Genomic DNA, 26,971 nt, shown 5'->3' with positions numbered 1-26,971 from the left:
ACCCTTTAGGTATTGAAATTTGCTACCGAACGACAAGACATTTTTAGGCAATTCGGTTGGTGCCTAAAATGTATCGAACTCGATACCTCGAAGACTGCACTGCTCCAAACACACAGTGTGTCAGACATGCGCATGGGCGGCTTCTCTGTCATCTATTTTTAAAAATATAATAAGGTTTGTTTCTTCAATCATGTGTTTGTGTCGTTCTGAATCAGAGATGTCTTAGTTACCCACCATGCACATTATATTCGCTACCTGCAATTAAACGTCTTCTGTCAGTGTGCGTACTTTGCTGCCTGTATAATTTGATACGTTGTTTAAGAACACCTGGCTTTCAATGCTTTATTTAGGATAATTTATCATGGGTCGCAAACTGTTCATTTGGCAACTATTCTTTATTTATGGATATTCTATTCATTAAGCTATTGTATTGATATTGGAAGTTCCTTTTTACCCGGTATAAATTTTCACATCTGTGGTGTCCCTTGTACAGAGTAAAACCGGTAACCCAGTACACCGTAACAACCCTAATCAGCACAGTTCCATACCGGAAATGGTTAATATTTCAGTTTTAAAACTTGGCTGTGCAGACTGATTCCTTTTTAAATGTGAGTGGAATTTAATGTCACTGATTTAAGCCCTTGTAATTTGGCTCATTTTGTTGTATGACGATTTAGGGAAATCCCCCTCTAGACCAGTTAGCAAGAGCTGCTTGCATTTAGCCTTTATGAACGCTTGTGAGGTGATGTTCTGTGGCCCTTGACCTTTCCAGGGAAACATTTGTTCTGGTGTGAACCCTGTTCTCCCCTGGTATGAGATGCATGCCGTGGAGTAGGCGTTTAGGATTTCATGCGGAGGGGTCTGTCCTGATTGATGTGCCTACATTTTATTTTCAGCTCTTTGTGCGCCGGCCAGTGTAAAAAGCGGAGCTTCAGCTGTGGAGCTTGGGTGGGGGGTTGGGTCTAGGGTTAATCGAGTGATGTTTACAACTTCTGTTGCTACAGACTGCTGATGGCACTGGAATGCAAGTTAGTGTGACCTACCACCTTGTCTTGCCACAGGCTCTGGGCTCCTTTACCTAGTTTAGGGGAGTTTTTAAAAGTAAAACAAAGCCTATTATGCAGTCACACCCCATCGTGTCCTTGTGCTATGAATCCATCAGATCTAGAGCGGCTGTTGGTTAGATGAGATGGACTGTTGTGGTGATTGAGGGGTGGTTTGAATTAGGTGTCATCTGAGTAAACATTGTTTCCTTTCTGCTCTCTCAGACGACTCTTCCAGTTGTCAGAATTACAAAAGTCATTTTTAACCTTCCCAGAATAAGACATAAGTGCCCCCCTCCTCCAATGTAGGCATTGTTGCACGCACCGTTTGACCCTGTGGTCTTTGGGCTGGGATTTGCTCCTGATATCACTGGACTTAACAAATAGTCACATGGACCAAAGAATATTTTTGGATTTGAAGGCGAGATGCAATCAACCTTGCGTAGCTTCACGTTCCTCATGCAAGTTGCACCTTTTAATTTAGGCCAGCTTCTCGAGTCAGGTGTTATTGTTAACTTAATTCATTCTCGGCTTTGGTATAGACTCCTTTAATATTGGTCATGATTTAACGGCACACTTTTGTATTTGTTTTCTCAATTCGTATTTTTAAAACTGGGGATTTTGGCCACCACAAATTTTGTCCTAAAACACATTTTTGGGGTTTTCATCTATAAAAAAACAGGGGAAATTGCTTTGAACAATACTTGCATAATTTGGCTGTTTTTACAGCTATACAATCATACAAGTGTTTTAAAAATGTAGTAGCCTAGATGTTATTGTTGTAATGCCAACAGAAGGAATAACAAGTAAAATTATAATAGAAATCTAAATCTATAAATCTATATATATATATTAATAAACAGGCTAATTTTAAATAGGTTGTTTAGATTTTCAGCCTAATGTTTGGAATTTTCGGCTTTAGACAAGAAGTTAAATTTCAGTGCATCAGTATTTGAAACGCCTACAAAGCTTCATTGCAACTCAACATTCCTCCAAGCATTGACCTAAGGGCTTATTTCAGTTCAACTGTCATTAATGAGGTCATCTTTCTCATAAATAGGTGGAAAGAATCATGTCGCCATGCAAGAGTTGAGGTGTCACTCAATGTTCCGATGATTAGACCTGTAAACTGTACAACAAGTATTGTGTTACACAGCAGTTTCCTTTGGGAATAATGCAGGACAACTTGCAGCTTGTATATGCTGATATTGTTTAAAGGATTATGAACTGGTTATTTGTACATTATGAAAATGGACCAGAGTGAATTAGAGTGATCCATTGAGGATGTCATGTGCTGGTATATGCAGCAACTTAACCCAGACCTATCAGTTGGGAACAAGAACTTGTACATTTTGTTGTGAATTATTGTATTAGGGTTAAATAATTTGGACAAAAAAAATCTAATTGTGATTATTTTGAAAAATACTGCGATTTGAACTGGGATATGATTATTAGCATTAAAAAATAATTTCATCATTTTACTCGCCCTCATGTCATTCCAGATGTGTATGACTTCAGCAGAACACGAATCAAGATTTTTAGAGGAATATCTCCGCTCTTTAGGACCTTACAATGCAAGTGAATGGTGATCAGAGCTTTTGTATGTCCAAAAATTACATCAATGAAACCTAAAAGTAATCCGTATGACTCCAGTGGTTAAATCTATATCTTCAGAAGCGATATGGTGGGTGAGAAATAGATCCAAATTTAAGTCCTCTTTCTTTTTTCCTTCACTTTCACTTTACATCTGATCACCATTCACTTGCATTGCATGGACCTACAGAGCTGAAATAATCTTTTAAAAATCTTTATTCTGCTGAAGAAAGTCACACATCTGGGATGGCACTAGAGTGAGTGAATAATGAGAGAATTTAAATTTTTAGGTGAACTATCCCTTGAAGTTGTAGGTAAATGTGATTTACTGCTAGAAATACTGTTCAAGAAAGGGTTACCACTTAAAAGATCCCTACTAAATAAATAAAAAATACAGTGTGTTAGGCCTCACGTGCTCCGATAGGAGACAAAGGCAGGCCTACCTACAGTCATAAAGCCTGCTTGAGGCCTGTAGAACACTCAAAGTCTGATAACACAGAATCAGCCGCCAAAATACCACAAAGTGTGTCCAAACAGACTACAGATCCCATCAAGCCTTGCTCATTTTACACCTAGATGTGATATTCAGAAGGATCGAACTCTCAACTCCTATTGGATGATACGCATGACAGAACATGTCCCTCAACCGTGATTTCATCGAGCGTATAAAACCCTGGAGATTCCTCCTAAGCTTGATTCCTGCAACAGTATTTTCCACATCTAGTTGCAGCCCTGCTGCCTCCAGGTGTAGACTCATTGCCCAAGGAATTAATGTACGTACCTGAACTTTGGCCATACAATCTTAAATCTCGCTGGACAAGCCGAGATTCTCCATGTTTCACCGAGCATGCTAACGGATCTGAAGGAGACCGCAGAGCAATCTGTTTCTTACCCTTTTTGCCTGCAGAAGTGTTGAAATGAAGATTTCTCTTCCTTCAACCGAATCGGCTTCACTGATTTCTCTGCCAACCACAATCAGTTGCTGTATCACCCACCGACTGAGTGAGGTAACGGCCTCCCGTCATGACCTGAGCTTCGAGGAAATGAGTCAAATGACAGATAAACACACATTCTACCCACGTCCTCACGTGACTCAAGTAAGAGGTTTACGTCTGGGCAGAGATAGATTATTATAGTGTTATTTTTTTTGTATCAATGTTACTGCTTGTACAGTTAACGGACCGCAGAGTCTGCACATTGCTGCTAATAATATTCAAAATATTATTGTAACTTAGTTTTACCACAAATGAGGTTTGCTGTGTTGTTGTCCAACCACGTTGGGCTGTTTGTGCATTTCTGCCATCACGAGTGAGACCGGCACACTGAGTTTATCAATTAAAGAACCAATGACGATGGCGGACAGATTACGAGCCGTTCAATATGTCTCTGAGTGATAAAACTAATGGTTGCCATCTCTCCCATGATCGCTAAAACCGGCTTCGGTGCCATCACTCTATTCTCTCTCATACTAACCGCACACACACACACACACACACGCACGACTCCTCACAAAAAATACCCGCACACTCATTTGGCGAACAGATAACTTGCCGATAGAGCCCAGCTTTGTCCCCAAGTTATCATACCGGAGGACGCCATTAACCAGTCGCTCCGCAAACATTTGCTGTCAAATTCTCTGGCCGGAAATGTCACGTGACGCCCTCTCCACGAGAGCCACGTCCTCCACTTTGTGCACTCCTCTCCTTACACACACACACTCACTCACACACACACCTACCTACCTACCCTGGTCTCATGTATTATAGGCTTATCCATTACCATATATAATAATGTTACTGTTTAGTTTGTAGTTGGAAGTCGGACGTTCATCGACTTTGCAATGGCCGATTGAAACTAAATTTCATGGGCTTATTCGACTAAAAAAAAAAAAATGAATAAAAATCATCCAACCGGGAGGCGCCGTCACATTTTTTGAACACAGAAATGGCTGTGTCTCGCAGTGTTTAACAAATACACAAATCATTTATATAACTAGATGGTTCTCCTCACTCTGAACAACTTTGCATCAAGAACCATTGCTGTCAATCAAATCATTGTTTTAGCATCTTCAATTATTTTAAAAACATACTTTTGCAAACTAGTTGTAGATTTTTGTCCAATCAAAATGAAACTATTTCAGAAAGATTCTTTGGAGTCCTTACATCAATAATTTTCAAAAACATATTGAAGTTTATTTTGCATGCCTATAACAGACCAATTAAATATTTTAGGTGGAGATTAAAACACTTATACGGCTATAATTCCTGAACACAATGAGTAATCTCAACCAAACTTGAGAAAAATCTGTAGGGGATCATTGTGAGTACACAAGGTTCGAATTACTTGAAATTTTGCATGCTGTGTCTTTGACCAAGATGCCAACAAGGTAGATGAGGACATCTGCATCTCTTGAAAATACATGGCTACCATTGACCAATCAGTTTTAGCAGCTTTTAGACAAGGTAAAAAAGGCAGATCGGAACCAAACGTGGTGGGCCTATTTGTCTCATGGTCAAAGAGGTCTGTGCAAAAATAAATTAATAAATAAAATCGCTATCGTGTTTTACATGAATGTAAATTGTTGAATATTTTGCGTTTTGTCACAAAGACAAACATTGTTCATATATGCATCTCTTTCTGAACAACGTTTTCTCTAGAACCATTGGTGTAAATGAAAATTAAATATTTTAGTTTATTTGAAAAATCTACTTTTGAAAACTACTCCTAGATTTTTCAGCCAACAGCAGCTAAACCTGTGCAGGAAGACAGCAAAAGGTACGTAGGGGCGTGGCCACTTTTTCTAAAATGGTTATAACTCTTGAACAGAGTAAGACTTTATCAATCAATTTTTGTACACATAAATAGGGTCACTCTGAGGACACACCAAAAAAGGTTTTGTGTCTGCCTCTTGGTGGCATTATAATAATAAAGCATTTAAAATGGCTTTAACTATGAAACCGTTGGCACAATTTACTTGAAATTTTGCATGCAGTTTCTTTGTCCAAGTTGCCATCAAGATCTATGAGGACAGTTGCATATCTTGAAAAACATGGCAGCCATCGACCAATCAACTTTTAGCAGCTATTTGAACTAAGGCTATTTCTTCAAATCAGTGCAGAAAGGTTCTCTATAGTCTCAATCTCAAAAATTATCAAAAAAGATTTAACTTTCGATGCACTGTTGCAACAGTATGCAAAACATATTAAGTGGGTTTGGCCACTTTTTCTTAACCCATTAAAAGTCTTGAGTGGGATGAGATATCATCACCAAATGTAAAACTATTATGTAGGAGGCCAATCTTAGGAGACATGTAAAAATTGGGTACATCTGCCTTTTGGTGGCGCTATAACAGTCAGAAATGTAAAAAATACCATGTCTCTGTTCTACCTAACCTGATGTTTCTGAAAATGAAGGCATTTTATCATTGTTTTAGTTGCAAACAGACTATTTAATTAATACTTAATATCGGTTACATATGTACTTAATGGACCTTAAAGGCTTCAACCATGTTAATCGTTTCTTGTAGCTGAATTATTATCAGCTATAATGTTGTTGTTGTTATTATTATAAAACAGTACAGTTTTTATGTAATATTTTCTCAACCCACATGCAGCAAATAGCTATGTGGGCATTTATTTTGATGATAACTTTTATTTAGGGGGTACACTGAAAGAAGACATTTGCAGAGAAATGCTCTCTTCCACTTCTGTCCACAAAAACCCAGTGTTATGAGGTTACTTTAGATTTGGATAGTAACTTTTTAGTGGCCAAGCATATTTGGAATCACACAATTAGTGAATCTAGAGCGCATTCAATTTTAAACGCTCCTCTCATAAGCCTTGCGTGTGCTTTGAGTATGTGTACAGAGAACAGAGCTGTGCATTTATAGCAAAAGCCTTGTGCAAACTATTTATTAATTTAATTAAATCATAGCATTCGCAGTTGACTTCAGTAGTCTCACTGCATCATATCGCGATTTCAATTTTATTTTAATTAATCTTTCAGCCTTAATACTGATCAGAGGTTTTATGTTGGGTTTTGGGAAGGGCACGCGGTGCACTTTTGCGGGATATTTTTACTTTCAGTTCTAGATGCCAGGCTGCCCACTGAAGTGATTTCAGGCAGGCGTATTAAATCAGAGGATTTGCAGGGAAATTTTAACGCATAGTGCTCAGACTCCATGTGATGAACTCAGTGGAAGCTTCTCCATTTACCTCCACATGATCCGTGTTGGCTGCGTGTACACCTGTTATTTAAATGTCTTAATAAATGACTGTCATTGAACTGTGGTTTGTGTGTATTGACTTTAGTTACTTCCTCAATATCATTATTTTTACATTGTCAGAGAGATGACTTTGTTATCTCCGCTCAGAGTATGCATGCATCTATTTGTTTGCATGCTATGTGGGCATTTAATTTGCCTGTCCCACTACTGTTTTAATCTGCCCGTGTGAGTTTCAGATCCTCTGGGCAGAGGATAGAGAGATGACAGCAGACGTATATCACCCTGACAGTGCTGTGTGACTTCTGCTATTTCAGGCAGAGGACTGTCATCCTCAAAATGCTTTTCAACAGGACGCTTTTCAAAACAATCGTCACCAGATACTTTCTTTTACAAGGTTTCTTTGCCGCTCCAAGGCTTAAAATGCCCTCTATGATGTGCACCGAAGCCAACAGAAGGCCAGATGCCCTCTGTGTGAGCAAATGGCACCATGGGGCAGAAGGTATAAACTGTTTACGAGAGCAGCAGTAGACTTAGATTTTTCTCCATAACCATTCCTTTAGCTGCCTGAAATGGTTGGGAAGAGATAAATGAACGTGTTAATGACAGCCCTGTCAATTGGGGCAAAAAGATTGAGGGCCGTATGGTAGATGGGGATCAGTGCCAAACGTTCCTGCCGTTTCGGTCAATCATGCTGCGATCTGAGCCAGCTGCTTCATTGATGGTACTTTTAAACACTGTTTTACCTTTAGGATATACCTCTTGGCATAATTCTCTAGTGCTTATTGTAGAAAATTATACACTTATCACAATGAAAAAAAAAAAAAAAGAGTAATTACTTTGTGCATAAATAATTAAGAATTATCGTCTATTTTTGGAGCCATAAAGATTTGGTGCATTGACATTATATTTATGACAGTTATGCGCTTTCTATTCAAATCAGCACAATATACCATGATATGCAAATACTTTATAAATTTATTAAATTATTTATCAACAATTTGTAATTTTTATCCAAAGATCTTGATTGCCCTAAAATTGGCAATTATTTATTTAGATTTCCTTTGTGTGAAATATGACTCAGACATGTTCTTTACAAGTTTTGTGAGATATGCTAACGAAACTTGGGCACATTTCCAAATGCAACTGAAAATGAATCTGGAAATTATGCTGGACGGCTTGATTTTATCCATTGGGACTTGATTGGAGCATGAAAAGTAGGATGTAACATTATTGGTTAATGTTATTCTTCCCTGCCCATGTGGCCTTGGTTTCATCAGCAGAAAAGTAATTTCTCAGGTGGAGCAAGTAATAATTTTTATTAAATCATGATAATTATACCAGGGACATTTATAGAGCAAGTAAATATGGTAGAATATGATTTCAAGTAGTCTTGTCACACAATTCATCATAGTGCGTTTGAATGGATTACTACTTTGGTTTTGTGAACCACTACAGTACATGAGAGACAATCAAGAAGCAACTAAGTGAAAATGTAAAGTGTATTTATTGATGTCAAGAAATAACAATTAATCAGTTGTCTTACGGGGGTTTGCTCTGATGTCTGTTTGTGACCGAGGCATTAGTGATTTGATGTTAATGACTCTCTTGACTCTTTATCATGTCACACAGTCAGGGGTCCAGTCCCCTTTCCCATCTTTCTCCCAGCAGCTTCTGTTCCAACACAGCTACTAATACACTGAGCTTCGTAATTGCAGTCCACTTTCTGTCACTTCTGCCCTCAGCCAGACAAGGTGCTGGGAAAAGTTTAAACAGGGCATTGTTGGCCTGCTGGACGAAGGGATTGAAGGTTTAAAGCTTGTACAGAGCTGAAGAGTTAGTGCTGTTATTTCATATACCCATCAGTCTGGTACATTTCACAGCTTACTCTGGCAATGAAGGGTCTGTCTAACCAACTTATAGCAACCAGCCATGTTATTGTTTTTTATACTTTTTTTTTTATTTTTTATGTGGCAGTTATGGACAGGTTTATCAGAGGTGGTTGATACCAAATATACCCAAATATTGATATTGTGATGTATTACGAATTGTGACATATATCGCAATACACATCGTGAGGTGGTTGGTGATACTCCCTATTGTGTACTTAATATCTTTAATGAGCTCCAATCCCATGAAGTATTGCATATGACTTTATCGAACGATGGAAATATGTCAAATTATTGTAAATATAGAAACAAAATGTGTGTAAAGGATTATTAGGAACACCTGTTCAATTTCTCATTAATGCAATTATCTAATCAACCAATCACATGGCAGTTGCTTCAATGCATTTAGGGGTGTGGTCCTGGTCAAGACAATCTCCTGAACTCCAAACTGAATGTCAGAATGGGAAAGAAAGGTGATTTAAGCAATTTTGAGCGTGGCATGGTTGTTGGTGCCAGACGGGCCGGTCTGAGTATTTCACAGTCTGCTCAGTTACTGGGATTTTCACGCACAACCATTTCTAGGGTTTACAAAGAATGGTGTGAAAAGGAAAAACATCCAGTATGCAGCAGTCCTGTGGGCTGAAAATGCCTTTTTGATGCTAGAGGTCAGAGGAGAATGGGCCGACTGATTCAAGCTGATAGAAGAGCAGCTTTGCCTGAAATAACCACTCGTTACAACCGAGGTATGCAGCAAAGCATTTGTGAAGCCACAACACGCACAACCTTGAGGCGGATGGGCTACAACAGCAGAAGACCCCACCGGGTACCACTCATCTCCACTACAAATAGGAAAAAGAGGCTACAATTTGCAAGAGCTCACCAAAATTTGACAGTTGAAGACTGGAAAAATGTTGCCTGGTCTGATGAGTCTCGATTTCTGTTGAGACATTCAGATGGTAGTCAGAATTTTGCGTAAACAGAATGAGAACATGGATCCATCATGCCTTGTTACCACTGTGCAGGCTGGTGGTGGTGGTGTAATGGTGTGGGGGATGTTTTCTTGGCACACTTTAGGCCCCTTAGTGCCAATTTGGCATCGTTTAAATGCCACAGTCTACCTGAGCATTGTTTCTGACCATGTCCATCCCTTTATGGCCACCATGTACCCATACTTCCAGCAGGATAATGCACCATGTCACAAAGCTTGAATCATTTCAAATTGGTTTCTTGAACATGACAATGAGTTCACTGTACTAAAATGGCCCCCACACTCACCAGATCTCAACCCAGTAGAGCATCTTTGGGATGTGGTGGAACGGGAGCTTCGTGCCCTGGATGTGCATCCCACAAATCTCCATCAACTGCAAGATGCTATCCTGTCAATATGGGCCAACATTTCTAAAGAATGCTTTCAACACCTTGTTGAATCAATGACACGTAGAATTAAGGCAGTTCTGAAGGCGAAAGGGGGTCAAACACAGTATTAGTATGGTGTTCCTAATAATCCTTTAGGTGTGTGTGTGTGTGTGTGTGTATACACATATACATACAAACAACCAGTTGCGTTATTCACAGTGCATCATGGGAGTGGGTGCAGAGCTGGTTTGTGTGTATATATATTAGTGATGCTCTGAAATTTCGGCCGAAAATGAAAGAGAAAAAAGGCCGAAAATATACCCCTCCCCGCCCCTAATTGCTCAGGTTTCACTCTCGATCGATCTAGCCGTTATCACGGCGCTACCAAGCAAAGTCCTATGTCAGCAGTGTGGAAATAATTCAAAGCAGTACCTTATACACATACTACGCAGTCTGCTTAGGGCACCAATGCACCAACTCCCTATGGGGGCACCAGAAAGTCCACCGGCCTTACTTGCATGTTATCCAAGAACCCGAAAGCAGTTGCGGAACACAGACGATCGCTTCACGCAAATGCGGCAATCCTCTTGACTACTGGTACATGAACAAAGATTGCGGACTGCACGCAGGTATTTATCTGCCCTAAGCACCAGCACACAGAGAGAGCGAAAGAGACTATTCAGTGCAGCATCTCATGTTCTTGATGAAAAGAGGAATCGTTTCTCCTGCCAGAATGCTGAGCAACTTTTGTTCTCGAAGAGAAACCTGCCACTATTACTTAAATAGAAAGCAGTCCAATTTGCTGTGTGTATAGCAATTACATTAAAATAGGTTTAGCCCTGCAAAACTTTGTTCTTCACTCGAGGCTACATCTGCAGTTTGAGGTTGGTTTTAGTTCTATTAATGCTGTTTTGCACAATAATTTTATATTAAAGTGGAAATACGTTTACATAAACAGAATAGAGGCCCTCTGCTGTTCTGTGTTTTGCCTGTTGTTTTCATTAAAATGACTGTGTAGCATATTTAAACCTTTTGTATTTGCAAGATGCTATACTAGAGCTAAGTTCATTACTTGACTGCTGTTTTGCATATCATTATAGTTTTCTTGAACGTTACATTATTTGGATAATTGGTTAAAACAAAATCTGTTAAATTTGAATGTTAAAGAACTGAATAAAGAATAATATATTAAATATTGTTTGAATATATTTTCTGTCCAATTTTGGTGCGTTACTTTCAATAAAATTATGATCATTTTATTGGTTTGCAGTTTTTCAATTCAGATTAAATTAATGAAATTAATTATAATATTAATAACCTTATATTATTTATATATATATATATATATATATATATATATATATATATATATATATATATATATATATATATATATATATATATATATATATTATATATTATAATTTTTACTTTGGTTTAAATAGTGTGGACTGATAGCTTCATCTGGAGCATATAACAATAATTACCAACCTCTGAATTTACTGTAGATCTGTCTTTTAAAGGTTTATGTTATAGTTACAAATCAGTTCCCCTATGGAAACCTTAATGGGATTTTTACTCCTGAAAGCAGACTGTTGGGCTCTATTTGTAAATGCCATGTGACCGTTATTGAGCTGACAGTAGGCAGTCCATTGACAACGTCGTCTGAGACAAATGCTGCCTATGCATGAGTATTATTTATTTTGAAATGTAGTACATACTGTTCAGGCCAGGGAGGCTTTATTTTCATATGTTGGTTCTGGTTTTCAGTGGCTCCATTGATACAGTTGGAAGTGTAGTTTATGTTTGACTGTGATTTGCTTTCTGAATGTGTCTGGAGCAGTCACTAGACATCTGGGGCTCAATGCCTTCTGTATGTTTATTCTCTGATGTGTTGGTTGGCATGCATTTTAAATCTTTTGCCCCCCCCCCCCCCACCCCAATTTCTGAGCCATGATCAAAAGACTTGACTTTCAGCTGCTTTCATCACCTAACGCTAGGGCTGGGTGTCATAAAAAATTTTTAGATACCAATATCTTGACTTCGACATCGGTTCCTAAATGAAACTTTTTTCTATACATTGGTCTGGGGAAGAAAAAAAAACTCAGCAGAAAAACGACGAACACCGGTATTAGAGCTGGTTGGACGCTAGGTGGTACTATGGGATAATTTTTGGTAAACATGGTTGGGGTTAAGCTTACACAGTAAAGCAAAACACATTGATTTCAAAGTTTGAACTTTATTTTTTATTTATTATATATATAAATACGTAACCACCTTTCCATTTACCGTCATGCAAGTATGTCTAAACATGCAGGTGGAAAATTACTTAACCAAATGAAGACATAAAAACAATTATTAATCTAAAAAAAATAATGATGATGATAATCACTGAAATATAAATCATGGTTCGAGGTGAGCGTGTTTTTGTATTATTTTATATAGTTTGTATTATTTTACAGGCTGCAAAGTTGCATTCACAATAAACTGCTCTGTGGAAATAAAGTAAACTGAACTCAAGCACCTCCTGAACTGAGATGTTGGAGGTCATTTGCAGCACTCATTAAAAAAAAATAAAAAATATTCGGAAGACCGAAACAAAGTGTGAGATCTTTAGATGCGCGTTTTCCACGAGACTGCACGCCTCCGTATCAGCGCATCATATGCCAATATACAGCTTTTCTGTCGTCTGTACTTAATATAATAAAGCACGTTTCTTCAAACGCATGTCTTTGTATCCACAGGCAAATTATTTGTAATATTAAATTGATAATGATAGTCTAATAATAATAATTTAAAAGATTAATAGGAAAACAAGCCAAATATCATCATGACATGGTCAAAGGCATCAGCTGTTGGTGATCACTCTGACCATCATTGATCCCGATATCATTGTCTGTTTGCTCAACCCGAATGTGCATTTCTCTCTAAATTAACACAATGTTCAGACAGTCTATTGTTGTTTTTTCCGACATATTCAGAATCATTACCGCTTTTCCTGGTGTCACTGCGGCTCGCTTCATGCGTGCGCTTGTAAAAAGTATAGTTTATAGGCTCATTGTTACGGTTTATTATTTCTCTGTAATGAGAACAGTGTTAGCAATATTTCTAGGACCATTCTTTCTCAGCATTGGATCTTAAACCATTTTCTGATATTAGTGTTTTTCTTTGATGCCTAAACACAGCCAATCACCAGCACTTTTAGATTTGGGCACATCTAGCATGCTACATGCTTATTACTGACGTTGACTAGATTAACCCCTTAGGTATCGAAATTTGGTACCGACAATTCGGTCGGTCCCTAAAATGTATCGAGCTCGATACCCAGCCCTAAGTAAACATCACATTAACAAAATTGTTTCACAATTTTACTCAAGTAAAAGTTACTGTTATATTTTGACAAAATGTTATAGTTTCATATGAAATAATCTAAAGGTAGAATCTAATAGACCTCATTTTATATCAACGGTGGTAGTTGTAGTTCAATATTAAAGATGTGTTTCAGCTAGTATTTATTTTTTCAAAAATACTTTAATTTGTTATTATTCCTATTCATGGTAATGAGCATTTCCTCCTGTGTAATATGTATGTTCTGTTTTGAATAATGTTTGAAATTATGAAACAAATGGGATAAGAATGGGCTCATAAGTACATATGCTCTTCAATTTTTAAAAGGGGGAGAGAACACTTCCTGTTGCTTTTGTTGTTGACGGCAACAACAAAAATAATGTCACTTGATGCATGTCCTTGTACTTGAAAATCATGAACAAAATTATGCAACATTGAAGGAAGTGCGACCCAGGATACATTACATACAGGTTACGTTTTTACTATGGTGGGTCACCACTTTATTTCCAATGTGAAATCTGGGTCTTGAAGAAAACCAGTTGAGAACCACTGAGTTAAAGGTACAGACAGGAGCAATCTGTCTGCTCTACCACACACCTACAGTATATGTTAACTGTTAATAATCATATGACAATACTTTAAAAGCTCACACAGCTGATGTTATGTTTCATTTAGTAGTTTAACATGCTATGCTAATATGTAAACTAGCATGCTTAATCTATATAACAGTTATAGTTGCATGCTCATTTTTTATATCATGTTTATAATTAGGTTTATTATAATTCTGTTGGCTTTCTTATATTATTTCTTTTCAAAGGGGAGGCTTTTTTTCACATCTTGATCTTGAACAAACTCCCTTGAGCGGCACTTGCCTACCCCGACGAGTTGCCATACCCCTTGTGGAGTGGGCCCTCTGCTGTCCTCTCCACATACATATGAAGAGCTTGTACCGGACATAACGAGTTCATTCTCTGCTCCTCCGGAGAAGAGAACGGGGGGGATGGAAAGCTCATAGGACTGTAGGCGAGCACCTATAAGCAGAGTCCACCACTTTAGGTACTAAATCAGGGATAGGGTGATTGGAAACCTTAGTGATCCCTGGAGCAAATTGTAAACAAGATGGGCTAATAGATAAGGCTTGTAAATCACTCACACAATTGGCTGTTGTGAGAGCTACAAGCAGCACCTTTTTAAAAAAAGAGAAATTTCAACCCCATCCCCTCTAAAGGCTCAAAAGGGTGTTGAGAAATGGCCTCTAAAACCATAGACAAATCCAACAAAGGAAGCAACTGCCTGGAAACCGACCGCTTGCAGCATGTTCCTTTCATAAAGTTGGCCTGCAGGTTTGTCACTAAAACCTACATGACAGACAGAAATAGCCGCCAAATACATCTTCATTGTGGAAAAAGCCTTCCCTTCATTGAGAAGATCCTGGAGAAAGCAGAATATGTCCCTCACCGTACACTGAAAGGGACAATATGGCTCAGCCCACACAATTCTTCAAAGATGAGTGGAGGTGGCTCTGGCATTCTGTATAGTGTCTATGACTGATGAAGGCAAACGTTCCGCACTTATTCCACATCTCACGGGCTAGACCCAGAGAGCTGTCCTGTAGAGGGAGGAGCCATGGATGGCCTGACAGCAGTTAAACTACCTACACTACCCAATGTTTGGATGGCCAATATGAGGCTATAAGAATTGATGACAAGCCCTGCTCCTTCATTCTGGATAGAGTGGGGAAGACTAACCTCAGAGGAGGAAATGCATAAAGGAGGACGTTTGCCACGGGTGGGCTAGAGCATCCACACCCAGTGGTGGATTTTCATCCTAGAGATTGCTAGAGAGGAATACAGAGGACACTGAGCGTTTTCCTGCAGGGCAAAGAGATCTACGGCAGCCTGACCATACCATATCTGATCCACCACCTGCGAATGGAGTCTCCACTCTCTGACAGAGGATTTCCACTGGACAATAAATCTGCCCCCGTTCAAAATCCAAGCGACCCAGTGCTGAAAGTCCCTCGTTTTAAGAAGTCCCAAATGTACTACTGAAATCACTGAATCCATTAGGCCCAGCATTCGTAAGCATAACCTGTAAGGGACCACTCTCCCCATCTAAAACAGGGTGAGACATTGTGTGAAAGACGTAATCCTCCCTACTGACAGCATAACTCGATAAGAGCGAGTTTATGCTGAGACCCAGATATTCTGAGTGTTAAGAGGGCTCTAATAGGCTCTCTTCCATGTTGAAAATGTCCATGTGAAAATATGCGTCTGACAGATCGATCGCCATGAACCAATCATTCGGGCAGATCGATTGACAAAGTACTTTGTGTGTCAACATTCTGAATGAATGCTTTCGTAGGTGCTTGTTTGACACATGAAGATCCAAAATAGGGGGGAGAGTTGTGCTCTCTTTTTTTGGAATCTCAAAGTAACTGGAATAAAAACCTTGACGCTCTCCTCAACTGGCACTACTCTGATCGCCCATTTGAATAACTAGGTTTTCAATTTTGGCCTTAAGGAGATGAGCTGACTCTCCCTCAGCCACCGAAACAACCACAGTGTTGAGTCTGGGTGGTTTCATGGCGAATTGTAGCCTGTATCCCATGTGAAAACCTAGTTCGGACCAAGTGTGCCGCACAATCTCTCAAAAGTGAAGCCAAAAACATCTAGATCGCCCCGGTGACTGGTCCTAGTATTGGTCATAAACCCCACCTCCCCATGTTATTCAACGGGACGTGAGACCAACTAAACAATTAAATTACACTTCACATATCTTTTTTTCCAAAGATAGATTCTGTCATTTACTGTAGTTTCTATTACGGTGATGTAATTTCAAGTGTTTTTTTTTCAAAATAAGTTTGTTTTTAGTTAGTTATTTGATGCTATAAAAACGGTGCTGTGACATCATGATTGACAGCTGTGATTGACAGGTTCTCTGAGCGAAGTAGTCACTGAAGCACCAACTGACTTTTTTTCGGGATCTTCGGAGGACTGAGGAGATTGGAGCTTTAAATTTAATATCTAAATTTCTATAATTATTTCACACAGTCATAATTCAAAAGTCAAAAGTGCAGGGGCGTGTGCTTGCGATTGATTCAGCGATAGTGAGGGCGGGGCCTTGATTTCGCGGCTTTACTTCCTGCTCACTACTACGCAGGTCTGGTCCCGAAATCGCAACTGCGCAGACTCAAGTCCCAAGATGTCAGCGCCATATCGGGACACTGGCGGCTTCAGTTCTCACCAATGGAAAAGAGCGAAGGGGTGTCGTCCATCTTTTTTTACAGTCTATGGTTAGGACCCACAGATGAACTAGGCATGCGAGCCAATTGTCTGTCTTGAGGAGAACTTACAGAGAGGGCCCTTATAGAACTTAAAACGAGGGGGCTGAATTCCCACCTCTTTCCCTTTGCTGGTGGAGAGAGGGGGGCAGGGGAACATTGCATGTCTGTCCACACGCTTTTCTGATCCTCGGGGTGGGACAGGCGTTTCAAAGTAGCCGCAAACAAATGTTTTCCCCATGGCGCCGATACATCCGCTCTTCGGTGTTGACCGGCTTGTTGCCTGCCGTGAGCAGGTCTTTGAATTCTAGTCCCCACCGGTTTCGCTCTTGCTGCCACCGTGACTGCCACAAAGCCCTGCCGAGCTGGCTGAGAATGTGGTCGTAGCGCTTGTGTGGTAAACAAAAGTTAAAGGCCTTGTCCTCCTGTATCCTGAGGGTGCTGGTTTCCCTCATTTTCTCAAGACCATCCATGGCTTCTGCTTTCTGAGCGTTGCCCAAGCCTGACCGGTTTAGCCATAACACTCTCACCTGACATGCCCAAGCCCATTACACGGCCACATCCCTGAACTGCATCCCGGGTTGTGTTCAGCGAGCACAGTGACTGCACCGCGTATTAATACATCGTCTGCTAGATCGACACGATCAGCCGTTCCATCTTACTTTGCAGCGAAATCTGAGAGGAAGCAGAAGTAGAGCGCCTGTTCGGGTGAAGACTCTACCGCTGGGGTCCGGTCAACCTCAGCTCTCCCATCCCCTGAATCTCCAATTTAGAATATTCCTTGGCAGGGAACTTGCTCTTAAAGGGGCAAGACCAATGGTTGAGCAGGCGGCAACCTTTTCCAGTTGTAAAGGTCTCCCTCTGCTCCTTCGGCATCCTGGGCTGCAGGCCAAGCTAAGCTAACTTCGCAACGGCTCGTTTACACACCTCATGCAGGCTAAGTCGGCCGTGCTAGGGGGTCTAGACTGTTGAGCAGGGAAGGGGAAATTGTCTTCCTCTTCCATGTCTAAATCAAGGGGGTCAAACTTGGCATCTCCCTCTGCATCCTCGTCACCCAAACCTTCCTCCTCACGTGTAAGTAACCCTTCAACAGCAGAGGCATTTCCGGGGTTGCAGCTTCCATCTTGTCCGCCCAGCTCATAGTAGCTTGCGTTTGAAGGTCAGTAGCTGTATATTTTGCTGTAGCTCCAGATAGACATGTGTCATGTTGGTTAGCCACTGCCACTCTAAGCCTTCTCTCCAAAGTTTCCCTGGCATTGATGCACAGTGGACGCATGATTGCTGGTCCGTAAGTGACGTTTGAGCATGCTTCAGGCCCATACACACGATACAGATATGGTGAGGGTCCCTGCCCAAAATGGTAGCTCCACATGACGATGGACACGGGCGGGAAGCAACCCCTCTGCTCTTCGATGGTCATTCCCTTTGGTAGAGGTAATGACCGTCGACATAAAGGCTGAAGAGTGAAGTTATAATCCCAAGAATCATCACAACACAGCCTGTTAGTGTTAAAGGCTTGTCTTGACTCGTAAATCATGGAGTTGCCAAAATGTTCCTTCCGTCATAATTTAATAGGCGAGGCTGAAGAGAATGACTCGCCTTGACGTGGACACTTCAAAATGTTTCCTGTGTGATTTAAAAAAAATTAAATAAAATCACATCTTGTTAAACAATGTCACTCAACACAATCCATTCCAACCGACCTTGCTGTCGGTGTCAGATTCCAATGACGGTCCATCCGTTGAACAGTTAAGCGAAATCAGCAAAAAATCCTGATGTGCTGAGAGAGCTTGCTGTAGTCCCTCATGGGAACAAAGCGCAAATGACTTCTGTAGGGGTCGACCTAGGAGATATAGGTGGGTCGGAGCCTGGTCACAGGTCGACCTGTCTGTCAAGGACAGATGTGGTGTCATAGGATCTTCCGTAGTGGTCACGCCCAAAGCGATTCCCATAGTGAAACAATGAGTGAAGTTAGAAAAAGAACCACACTGCTATTTTAATTCCATGATATATACATGAATATAACAGGCACAGTGATGTACATATTAAGTAATGCACATTAAGACAACACCATAAGCAGACTTTCAAAAACAGAATGGGATTATGTTTGCAGTACCAAGGGTTCATGAACTGCAACTGTTTATTTTAAAGTATGACATTTTCAGCGGTAGTATCAGCTGCAGGTGTTTGCTAGTTGAGTGGCCCCCCCAACATGCTGGATTGAGCAGCTGCATCGACTAACAAAAATATAATATCTCATTGTTCAGTCAGTTTTCATCGCAGTCTGAAGAAAAAAAATTCAGAACACTCGTTTCGTCACTCTGTATGAATCGCGGCATCAGAATCCATTGTTACTGTACAAAAGCTTGTTCGGAATGAACAACAGGTTTGGTGTGAACAAGTCTTTAACATGAATTATTATTTTCTATAATTTTGTATGTCTTCAGCTTTAATGACAAAATGCTCTGGAGCTGGCATGGACAAAGCCTGAAGATTGTTATTCAGCATGATTTGAGAATGTTTCTAAAAAGCATCTTAGTGCTTTAAATGAAAACAAAAAATGAAAAAAGAAACCACCCAGAAAACCCTTGCAACCGTATGGCATCTCGCTAGAAACCACTCGGAACACCCTTGCAATCGCCTGGCAACCACCCCAAACAACAGACTTTTGCTTGGGCAAGCACAACTCGCATTTTTAGAAAATCTGAAAATCTACATTGAATAAGGAGACAACCCACATTAAGCCACATATGAGGTCTTTAATCCTGCATAATGAGGTGTGTGTGTTTTGGGGTGACCTTGGCTGTGTTGGTTAATGCCGACAGCTATTCTGTTATTACTCAGATCTGACCTCCTGCTTCCCTTGATGAAGCATGTTACACCCCATAAAGCATGCTTAAGTTCTGCTCCAGTTTCAAGGAGTGGAGCTTCCCATGCTCTGAAATAGCTTCGCCCTTGTCCCTCTGGGGGCTTGGGCTTGATTCTGATCTGTGTGTGCGCGCTCAGGGCATGATCCCAGAGTCTTACTCGATTGCTGTTGACAGGCTGCAGTGTGTCCCCATCTCTTTGAAGCCTCAGATTAGCGTCCCTTATTCCCCTACTGTCCCCCCACCTGTCTGAGTTCCTCTCCCATAGAGGTCACCCTGCATGCCAACATAGCGGCAGTGGGTATATGCATAAGGCTAAACACCCTGGGTAGACTGTTACTGTTATTCTGACACTTCAAATATGTACTGTGTGTGTCTCTCTCTCTCTGACTGTCCCACAAACCAACTTGTGAGTAACCACTAGCTTTTTGACGTTTTATTGAGGAAAAACATTATTGTATTGAAATATGCGAATGGAACACATTGACCATGTTACATGCACCAGAATATTCTTCCTATTTTAATCGGAATTTGGGCATAATCTGATTACTGGTAGTAATGTGTCATGTAAACAATGCAGTAAGCCGAAATTCAGGTTTCTAGAATTCAGATCAATACCGCTGGCATGTGCCTCTATTAAATGCAATTCTGTCATGTAAATACTTCATTTATTACTTCATATTCAGAATATCTATTGTAACTTCATATAAATTTACATCCATCCCAAAAGAAAATCCATATGTTCAAACTGGTGAAAAGTCCAGAGATAAAAAAAAAACAACTTTTTTCAATGGGGAGGAGATGGATACTTTAGAAATATTAAAAGTAATGAACATGAATCAATATACAGTGAGGTAAAAGCATCATTATTATCTTGTGGCCTACAGTTGGCTTTTTATTGTGTTCTTGTGACCTGTCAATTATATGTATGAGAATTACTAAATGTATTAAATTAATGTGCAGAATTATTTAAAATGCAATGTAAAACATGAATATCGCTAAGAAGAGAAAAGTGGGAAATGAGTGTCTGTTGTAGGAAAATGCTGATTACCAGAATATATCCATATCTGTTGAGCATGTACAATTATTTTTTTAGAATACAGGCTTAAACAGAATATGGACCTTAATCGGAAAATGATGCACAACGTTGTCAGTGTGAACCGAATTTGAACCCATATCCCCACGTAACTACCACAACTGGAGTACAGAGCCGCTAAACCATGGCTCACCTTTTTTCCCTTTATTGGCCTCTTTTTATTTTACCTCTTTTGTGTAATCCCTTTTCCTTAAACTACACTTCTACCTCCCTCTGTTTGCCCTTCATCTTTTCCTTTTGTCAGTCTCTTTATTTTTCTCTGACAGCTGTGGTTTACATGGGTTTCTTTCTGCACCTGGACAGCCCTCCCTTTCCACACACACACACACACACACACACACACACACACACACACTCTCCCTCTCTCTCTCGATGCAGTCCAGTGGTGATTAAGACTATTAGGCATTATAGTGACTCCGTTGGTGTGTGGGTTTGGAGCACCATTTCAGTGCTGCTAATAGACCTCTTAGCCAATTATCCTCCATTTAGAAGCAAATCACAGAGGCTTTTTCTCTCCCCCTTTGATAAATGTTGAATTAAGTTCTTTGTGTTTTGCACATATCAGGACTCATGTTTGTGTTTTGGACTTTGTGTATGCGCTGTTTTGTCCATAGTATTTTTTGCTGATAGATGTATATTCACCATTGAGTGTTTGTTTAACGTAGTTGTTTGAGTGATTTGAAATTGATATTGTTTTCCATGTAGATGTTATTCTGTGTTTTATTGTTTATGTTCTGCCGTTACATGCAGTCTTTTGTCTCCTGCAGATTTTGATGCACACCAAAGAAATGGTGCAAAGGGTGAGTCATGATTAGTGCACATTACAGTAATAATTAAGCGGCACTTGATGTGTTTGTTTGTTTGTTATTTGTAAGCCATATGAGGGTTTGACAGTTTACAGTTCTTCTGCAGATGAATCTGGAGGTAATTTATGGGGATACTGACTCTATCATGATCAACACCAACAGCACCAACCTGGAGGAAGTCTTCAAACTTGGAAATAAGGTAAGGTTGGGGAGTAATGGGGGTGGGGACACGTCTTGCAGAAAAATGCAATGTTGGTTCTTTGTGAAGAGCTAATGCATGTATGACTGTGACACTAATGATAGGGACATAGCTGACAATCAGGAAGAGAGAGAATTAAACCAGCTATTCTGTTAGTGCAGTGTTGAACCAAATTTCACTGTAACCAGCACGAATGAAATAAATGTATGTGTTTGTCTAGGTGAAAAGCGAGGTGAATAAACTCTATAAGCTCTTGGAGATTGACATCGACGGCGTGTTTAAGTCCCTTTTGCTTCTGAAAAAGAAGAAATACGCAGCGCTAATGGTTGAGCCGCAGGGAGATGGCAAATACACAACCAAACAAGAGCTAAAAGGCCTGGACATTGTGCGCAGGGATTGGTGTGACTTGGCCAAGGAGTGCGGCAAGTCAGTGCACTAGAGTTCAGATCATAATTTTCACCCAAAAGATCACCCAACAATGAAAATTAAATCAATTAATTCTATACTCATGTGACACAAAAGGCGAGGTTTTGATGAATATCTTGGTCCTTTTCAATAAAAAAGCAGTTGATAGTGATTCGCTTTAAAGTTAAAAGGACCCAAACTATCATAATAGATGTTCATGTGACTTGTGCATCATAGTCCATGTCTTCTGAAGATGTATGATAGGTTTTTGTGAGAACAACTCTGTTCTCTCCAACAGGTTCTCTCATGCACTCATGAATGTGCTACGGACGTGAAGATTTTCACTGAAAAATTATTTGTTGACAAATTTCAGGTTGTTTCTCACCAAAACCTCTTGTGTGCCTTCAAAAGACTTTGATTCATGAGTCTCATGGACAACTTTTATGATACATTTGGGCCCTTTTTAAGCTCTAAAGTGAGTCACTATTAACTGCCTTTGTAAAGACAGACCAAAATAATTATTGAAATTTCACATAAGGAAAAAAGTAATATAGGTTTGGAACAACGTGAGAATAAGCAAACTACGAAATAATTTTCATTTTTGGGAGAACTGTTCCTTTAAAAAAAATGCAGACAGTATTGTCCACAAGAACTGTGGCTGAATGTGTAATTCACTGCTTCTCAGTATAAGTCTTTTGTTTTAGGGTTGTGATTTAAATGATCATTTACCCTTCTGTGTAGTTACGTGATTGGTCAGATTCTATCGGACCAGAATCGTGACACCATCGTAGAGAACATTCAAAAACATCTGATCGAAGTTGGAGAGAAGGTGGCCAATGGCAGTATCCCACTCAATATGTTTGAGATACACAAGGTAAAGGACTTTTTTGTGTAAAGGATTATTTTTATGGCGTAAGACACCAGCAATTATTATCTTGTTTTTCCCTTTAGGCACTTACAAAAGACCCTCAGGACTATCCTGACAAGAAGAGTCTCCCCCACGTCCATGTTGCTCTCTGGATCAACTCCCAGGGTGGAAAGAAGGTTAAAGCGGGTGACACAGTGTCTTATGTCATCTGTCAGGTAAGCAACCAATGCATTTGTTATGGATGTGTTGGTGTCGCACAGCAATCCCATACTAATCCTGTCCTTTTCTTCTGTAAGGACGGTTCAAACCTGGCAGCCGGTCAGAGAGCGTATGCTCTGGAGCAGCTGCAGAAACAGCCAGGAATCAGTCTTGACACACAGTACTACCTTTCACAGCAGGTACACCCTGTGGTGGGTAGGATCTGTGATCCCATTGAGGGCATTGATGCAGTTCTCATTGCCACATGGCTAGGTGAGACTTCCTGTCTGGGTCATTACATTTCTTCAAATAAGTTGTGAGTTAAGACCATTTTTGCTGTTCCTTTTTAGCTTGTCATGAAAAGCAGCATATACTAAAAAACGAATCGGTTACCTAATGTAACCTCGGTTCTCTCTAGATGAGGTTCTCTCGTATTGCGTAAGGTAGCTTACGCTACGGGAAAGATTCATCTTTTCTGAGATATTGAAGCCAAAAAATTATCCTTAATTTTGTATCCATTGTCAACGCAGTGCAGCAGCTGCATACCATGAGCGGGCTAGCTAGCGAGCTCATTGGTTGCTCTGCGGCAACTGCTGCAGCCTATAGACGAACTTGAGTGAACTTGCGTCCAATGACAGGCGCCCGCGCCGTCGCTGTATCAAAGCCCGCCAGAATGGGCGTGGCTAGAGTGCATATAAGCGTAAGTTTGTAGGCTGGAACCCTGGTTTTCATTGAATGAAGCGAAAATCGCTGCGTGGCGCTGAAGCACGGCCGGCTACGCAATACTCGTTCCCTCATCTAGAGAGAACCGAGGTTACGTTAGGTAACCGATTCGTTCTCTTCACGAGAGGTTCTCTCAGTATGCGTAAGCTAGCTTACACTACGGGAACCCATTGTCAACACCGTGCGCGCCAAGCATCCACTGCATGAGCCCCGGGGGTGGGGGGACCCGGGGGAGCCCTTGTGAGTGGGGGAATAATATTTGGCCGGCAAGAGTGCGGGCCAATGTGTGTGTGTAATACATAAGCACATAGTGGGAAGGGAAAGACAGAGCGGTGGTGCCGGTCTGTTTGGAATGTGTCCCGTCAGTGCAGCTCACCAGGGGAGTTGTAGCATATTAAACCGCTAGTAGTTTTGCCTGCAGGGTGGGCACTTCAAGATTGTAAAATCTGACAAAGGTGGAGGGGGAAGCCCAGCCCGCTGCCACACATGTCGTGAATGGAAATCCTGCTGGACCATGCCCACGAGGAGGCCATGCCTCTAGTGGAGTGAGCCATAATGCCTGACGGGCATGGTAGGTCTTTTGACGCGTACGCGGCAGCAATAGCGTCCACTATCCATCTAGACAGTGTCTGTTTCGAGGCGGCTAAACCTTTGGTGAGCCCTCCGAACGAAACGAAAAGCTGCTCAGAGCGTCTGAAAGAGGCGGAGCGTGCAGTATACAATCTCAGTGCTCTGACTGGGCAAAGGAGATTGGCGTCGCGTTTGCTATCGGATGCTGGCAGCGCCGATAGGGAAATGATTTGTGCTCTGAAAGGAGTACCGATCACCTTGGGGACATAGCCGTGTCTAGGCTTTAAAATAACCTTGGAGTCACTTGGTCCAAACTCAAGACACGCAGCACTGACATACAGCGGTTTAGATAGGATACCACAGATCTGTTGTCCGAACGGACCAGGACGTGGTGACCCTGAATGACCGGGAAGAAGTGCACGAGTGCGTACTCGACCACTATCATTTCCAGACAATTTATGTGATGGAGCTTTTCCTGAACTGACCATAGGCCAAAAACCGGAGAGCCCTCGCAGACCGCGCCCCAACCCGTGTTGGACGCGTCTGTCGAGATGACTTTTCGGCGAGATACAGCTCCCATCGTCACTCCCCGCTGATACCATTCGCCCACTGCCCAGGGCTGCAGAGCTGAGATACTGGTCTGAGTCACTCTGATCGGCTGGCGGCCCGTGGCCCAAGCTCGGCGAGACGCGCGGGTGTTTAGCCAATGCTGAAGCGGGCGCATGTGCAGTAAACCCAGCTGAAGTACTGCTGCGGCTGAGGCCATGTAACCTAGCATTGTCTGAAATTTTTTCAGAGGCTTGAGGCTGTTCATCTGAAAGTACGCGGCTAGTCGCTGAACACGGCGCGCGCTGTGTAGATAAGCGAGCCGTCATCTTCATGGAGTCTAGTTCTATTCCAAGGAAGGAAATTGCCTGACTGGGCTGTAGTGAGCTCTTGGTCCAATTGACTGCAAGACCCAAAATGTTCAGATGACTGAGGAGAACTGTCCTGTGAGACAGAAGCTCTGTATGTGACTGTGCCAAAATCAGCCAATCGTCCAAATAGTTCAGAATTCGCAAGCCCTGACTCCGCAGGGGTGCGAGCGCCGCATCCATGCACTTCGTGAAAGTACGGGGTGCTAAAGACAGGCCGAACGGAAGGACGGTGTATTGATAAACCTGGCCGTCGAAGGCAAATCTCAAGAATGGCCTGTGACGGGGATTTATCTGAATCTGAAAGTAGGCATCTTTCAGATCGAGAGAAATAAACCAGTCCCCCTGGCGCACATGCACGAGGAGTTTCCTGATTGTAAGCATTTTGAATGGTCTTTTTGCGAGCACCTTGTTCAGAACCCTGAGATCTAATATTGGTCTGAGGCCGCCGTCTTTCTTGGGGACAAGAAAATAACGGCTGTAAAACCCCGACTCGCTCAGAGAAGGTGGCACTCTCTATGGCCCTTTTGCACAGAAGGTTTGCTATTTCTGAACGAAGCATGCAGGCTGCTTCCGTGTTCACAGTAGTTTCGAGCTGCGCTCTGAAGCGGGGAGGGCGGCGATCGAACTGTAGCAAATAGCCCTGTTTTATTGTGCTTAACACCCATTTGGATATCCCTGGGATAGCTTTCCACGCTTTGAAGCGTAACGCTAGAGGGTGAATGGCCAAGTCGCCCTGATTGCCGCACACAGCGAGCTGAACAGAATGTGTGAGCGCTTACTGTGCTTATGCATGACTGCTCGCAGACAGCAGGGACAGGCTGTTCTGTGAGTGACTTCCGATTGAGGTGAATGGGGAAAGAGTCACATCTGTGAAGTGATGCGCGAGCATAGTCACGGGCATGGGACTTAGATACAGAGAGGTGTTTGCTGGCCGTGTGACAGAGCGGGCAGAGAAGGGCGCCGCGACGGATTCGGTGGGCGCGTTTATTGACTAACACTCGAGCTGGCTGTGCCCGCTTTATGTGAGTGGGCTCTGATAGGGACACGGGAAGTGTAATGCTTGTGTGTAGGGGTGAACACTGGATTGTGGGCACATTTTCTACACATAAGGCATGTTTGCTTTTAACAAGATTTCTTTGGGTCGCCGTGAAAACGGCATTTGAGTGCAGGCAAGCGGGCAGTATCACCGGCTTGTTGGCTGCTGAATCCACCACTGCAGTAGCCTGAGAGAAGGGGACTGACAGGGGGCGAAGCTTTGACGGTGGTCCGGCCGCGGCGGGACTGAGCCGTCGTTTCCTCAACAAAGCTAAGAGGACTTCGGTTGCTCAGGTTTCAGCGCAATCTTAGGCCGAGGCCCGCGGGGGGGCGGCGGTCTGCGGCGGCTGTCTGAGCACGTTCTAGGGCGGCCGCCCTGTCTACGCTGAGAAGTCTGGCTTTGCTGAGCTGGGCGCTGTGAAGAGGCTCATGCTTGGGTGATTCATGGCTTGGGTGGCTTTCTGGACTTCCGAGAAACGGTCAACAATGCCACTCACCCCGGAACCGAAGAGACCAGACGGAGAGAGTGGCGCGTTGAGGAACGTGGAGCGTT

General features: G+C 41.7%; 1 protein-coding gene across 2 annotated transcripts in view; it reads left to right on the top strand.

The window, feature by feature from the left end:
* The window catches only part of LOC127634343 (DNA polymerase alpha catalytic subunit-like), an 89,692-nt gene that overhangs the window by 21,218 nt on the left and 41,503 nt on the right, over positions 1-26,971 (top strand). For both annotated transcript variants that reach the window (XM_052113856.1, XM_052113855.1), the window contains exons 27-32: positions 21,465-21,497; positions 21,610-21,702; positions 21,923-22,128; positions 22,849-22,981; positions 23,059-23,190; positions 23,272-23,446. In XM_052113856.1, coding sequence (XP_051969816.1) covers positions 21,465-21,497; positions 21,610-21,702; positions 21,923-22,128; positions 22,849-22,981; positions 23,059-23,190; positions 23,272-23,446 — 772 coding nt within the window. The remainder of the gene's footprint in view (positions 1-21,464; positions 21,498-21,609; positions 21,703-21,922; positions 22,129-22,848; positions 22,982-23,058; positions 23,191-23,271; positions 23,447-26,971) is intronic.

This window comes from Xyrauchen texanus, chromosome 41, assembly GCF_025860055.1.
Source record: "Xyrauchen texanus isolate HMW12.3.18 chromosome 41, RBS_HiC_50CHRs, whole genome shotgun sequence".
NCBI lineage: Eukaryota > Metazoa > Chordata > Actinopteri > Cypriniformes > Catostomidae > Xyrauchen > Xyrauchen texanus.
Note: the sequence above shows the minus strand (reverse complement) of the source record. Positions and strands in the feature narration are given on the sequence as shown.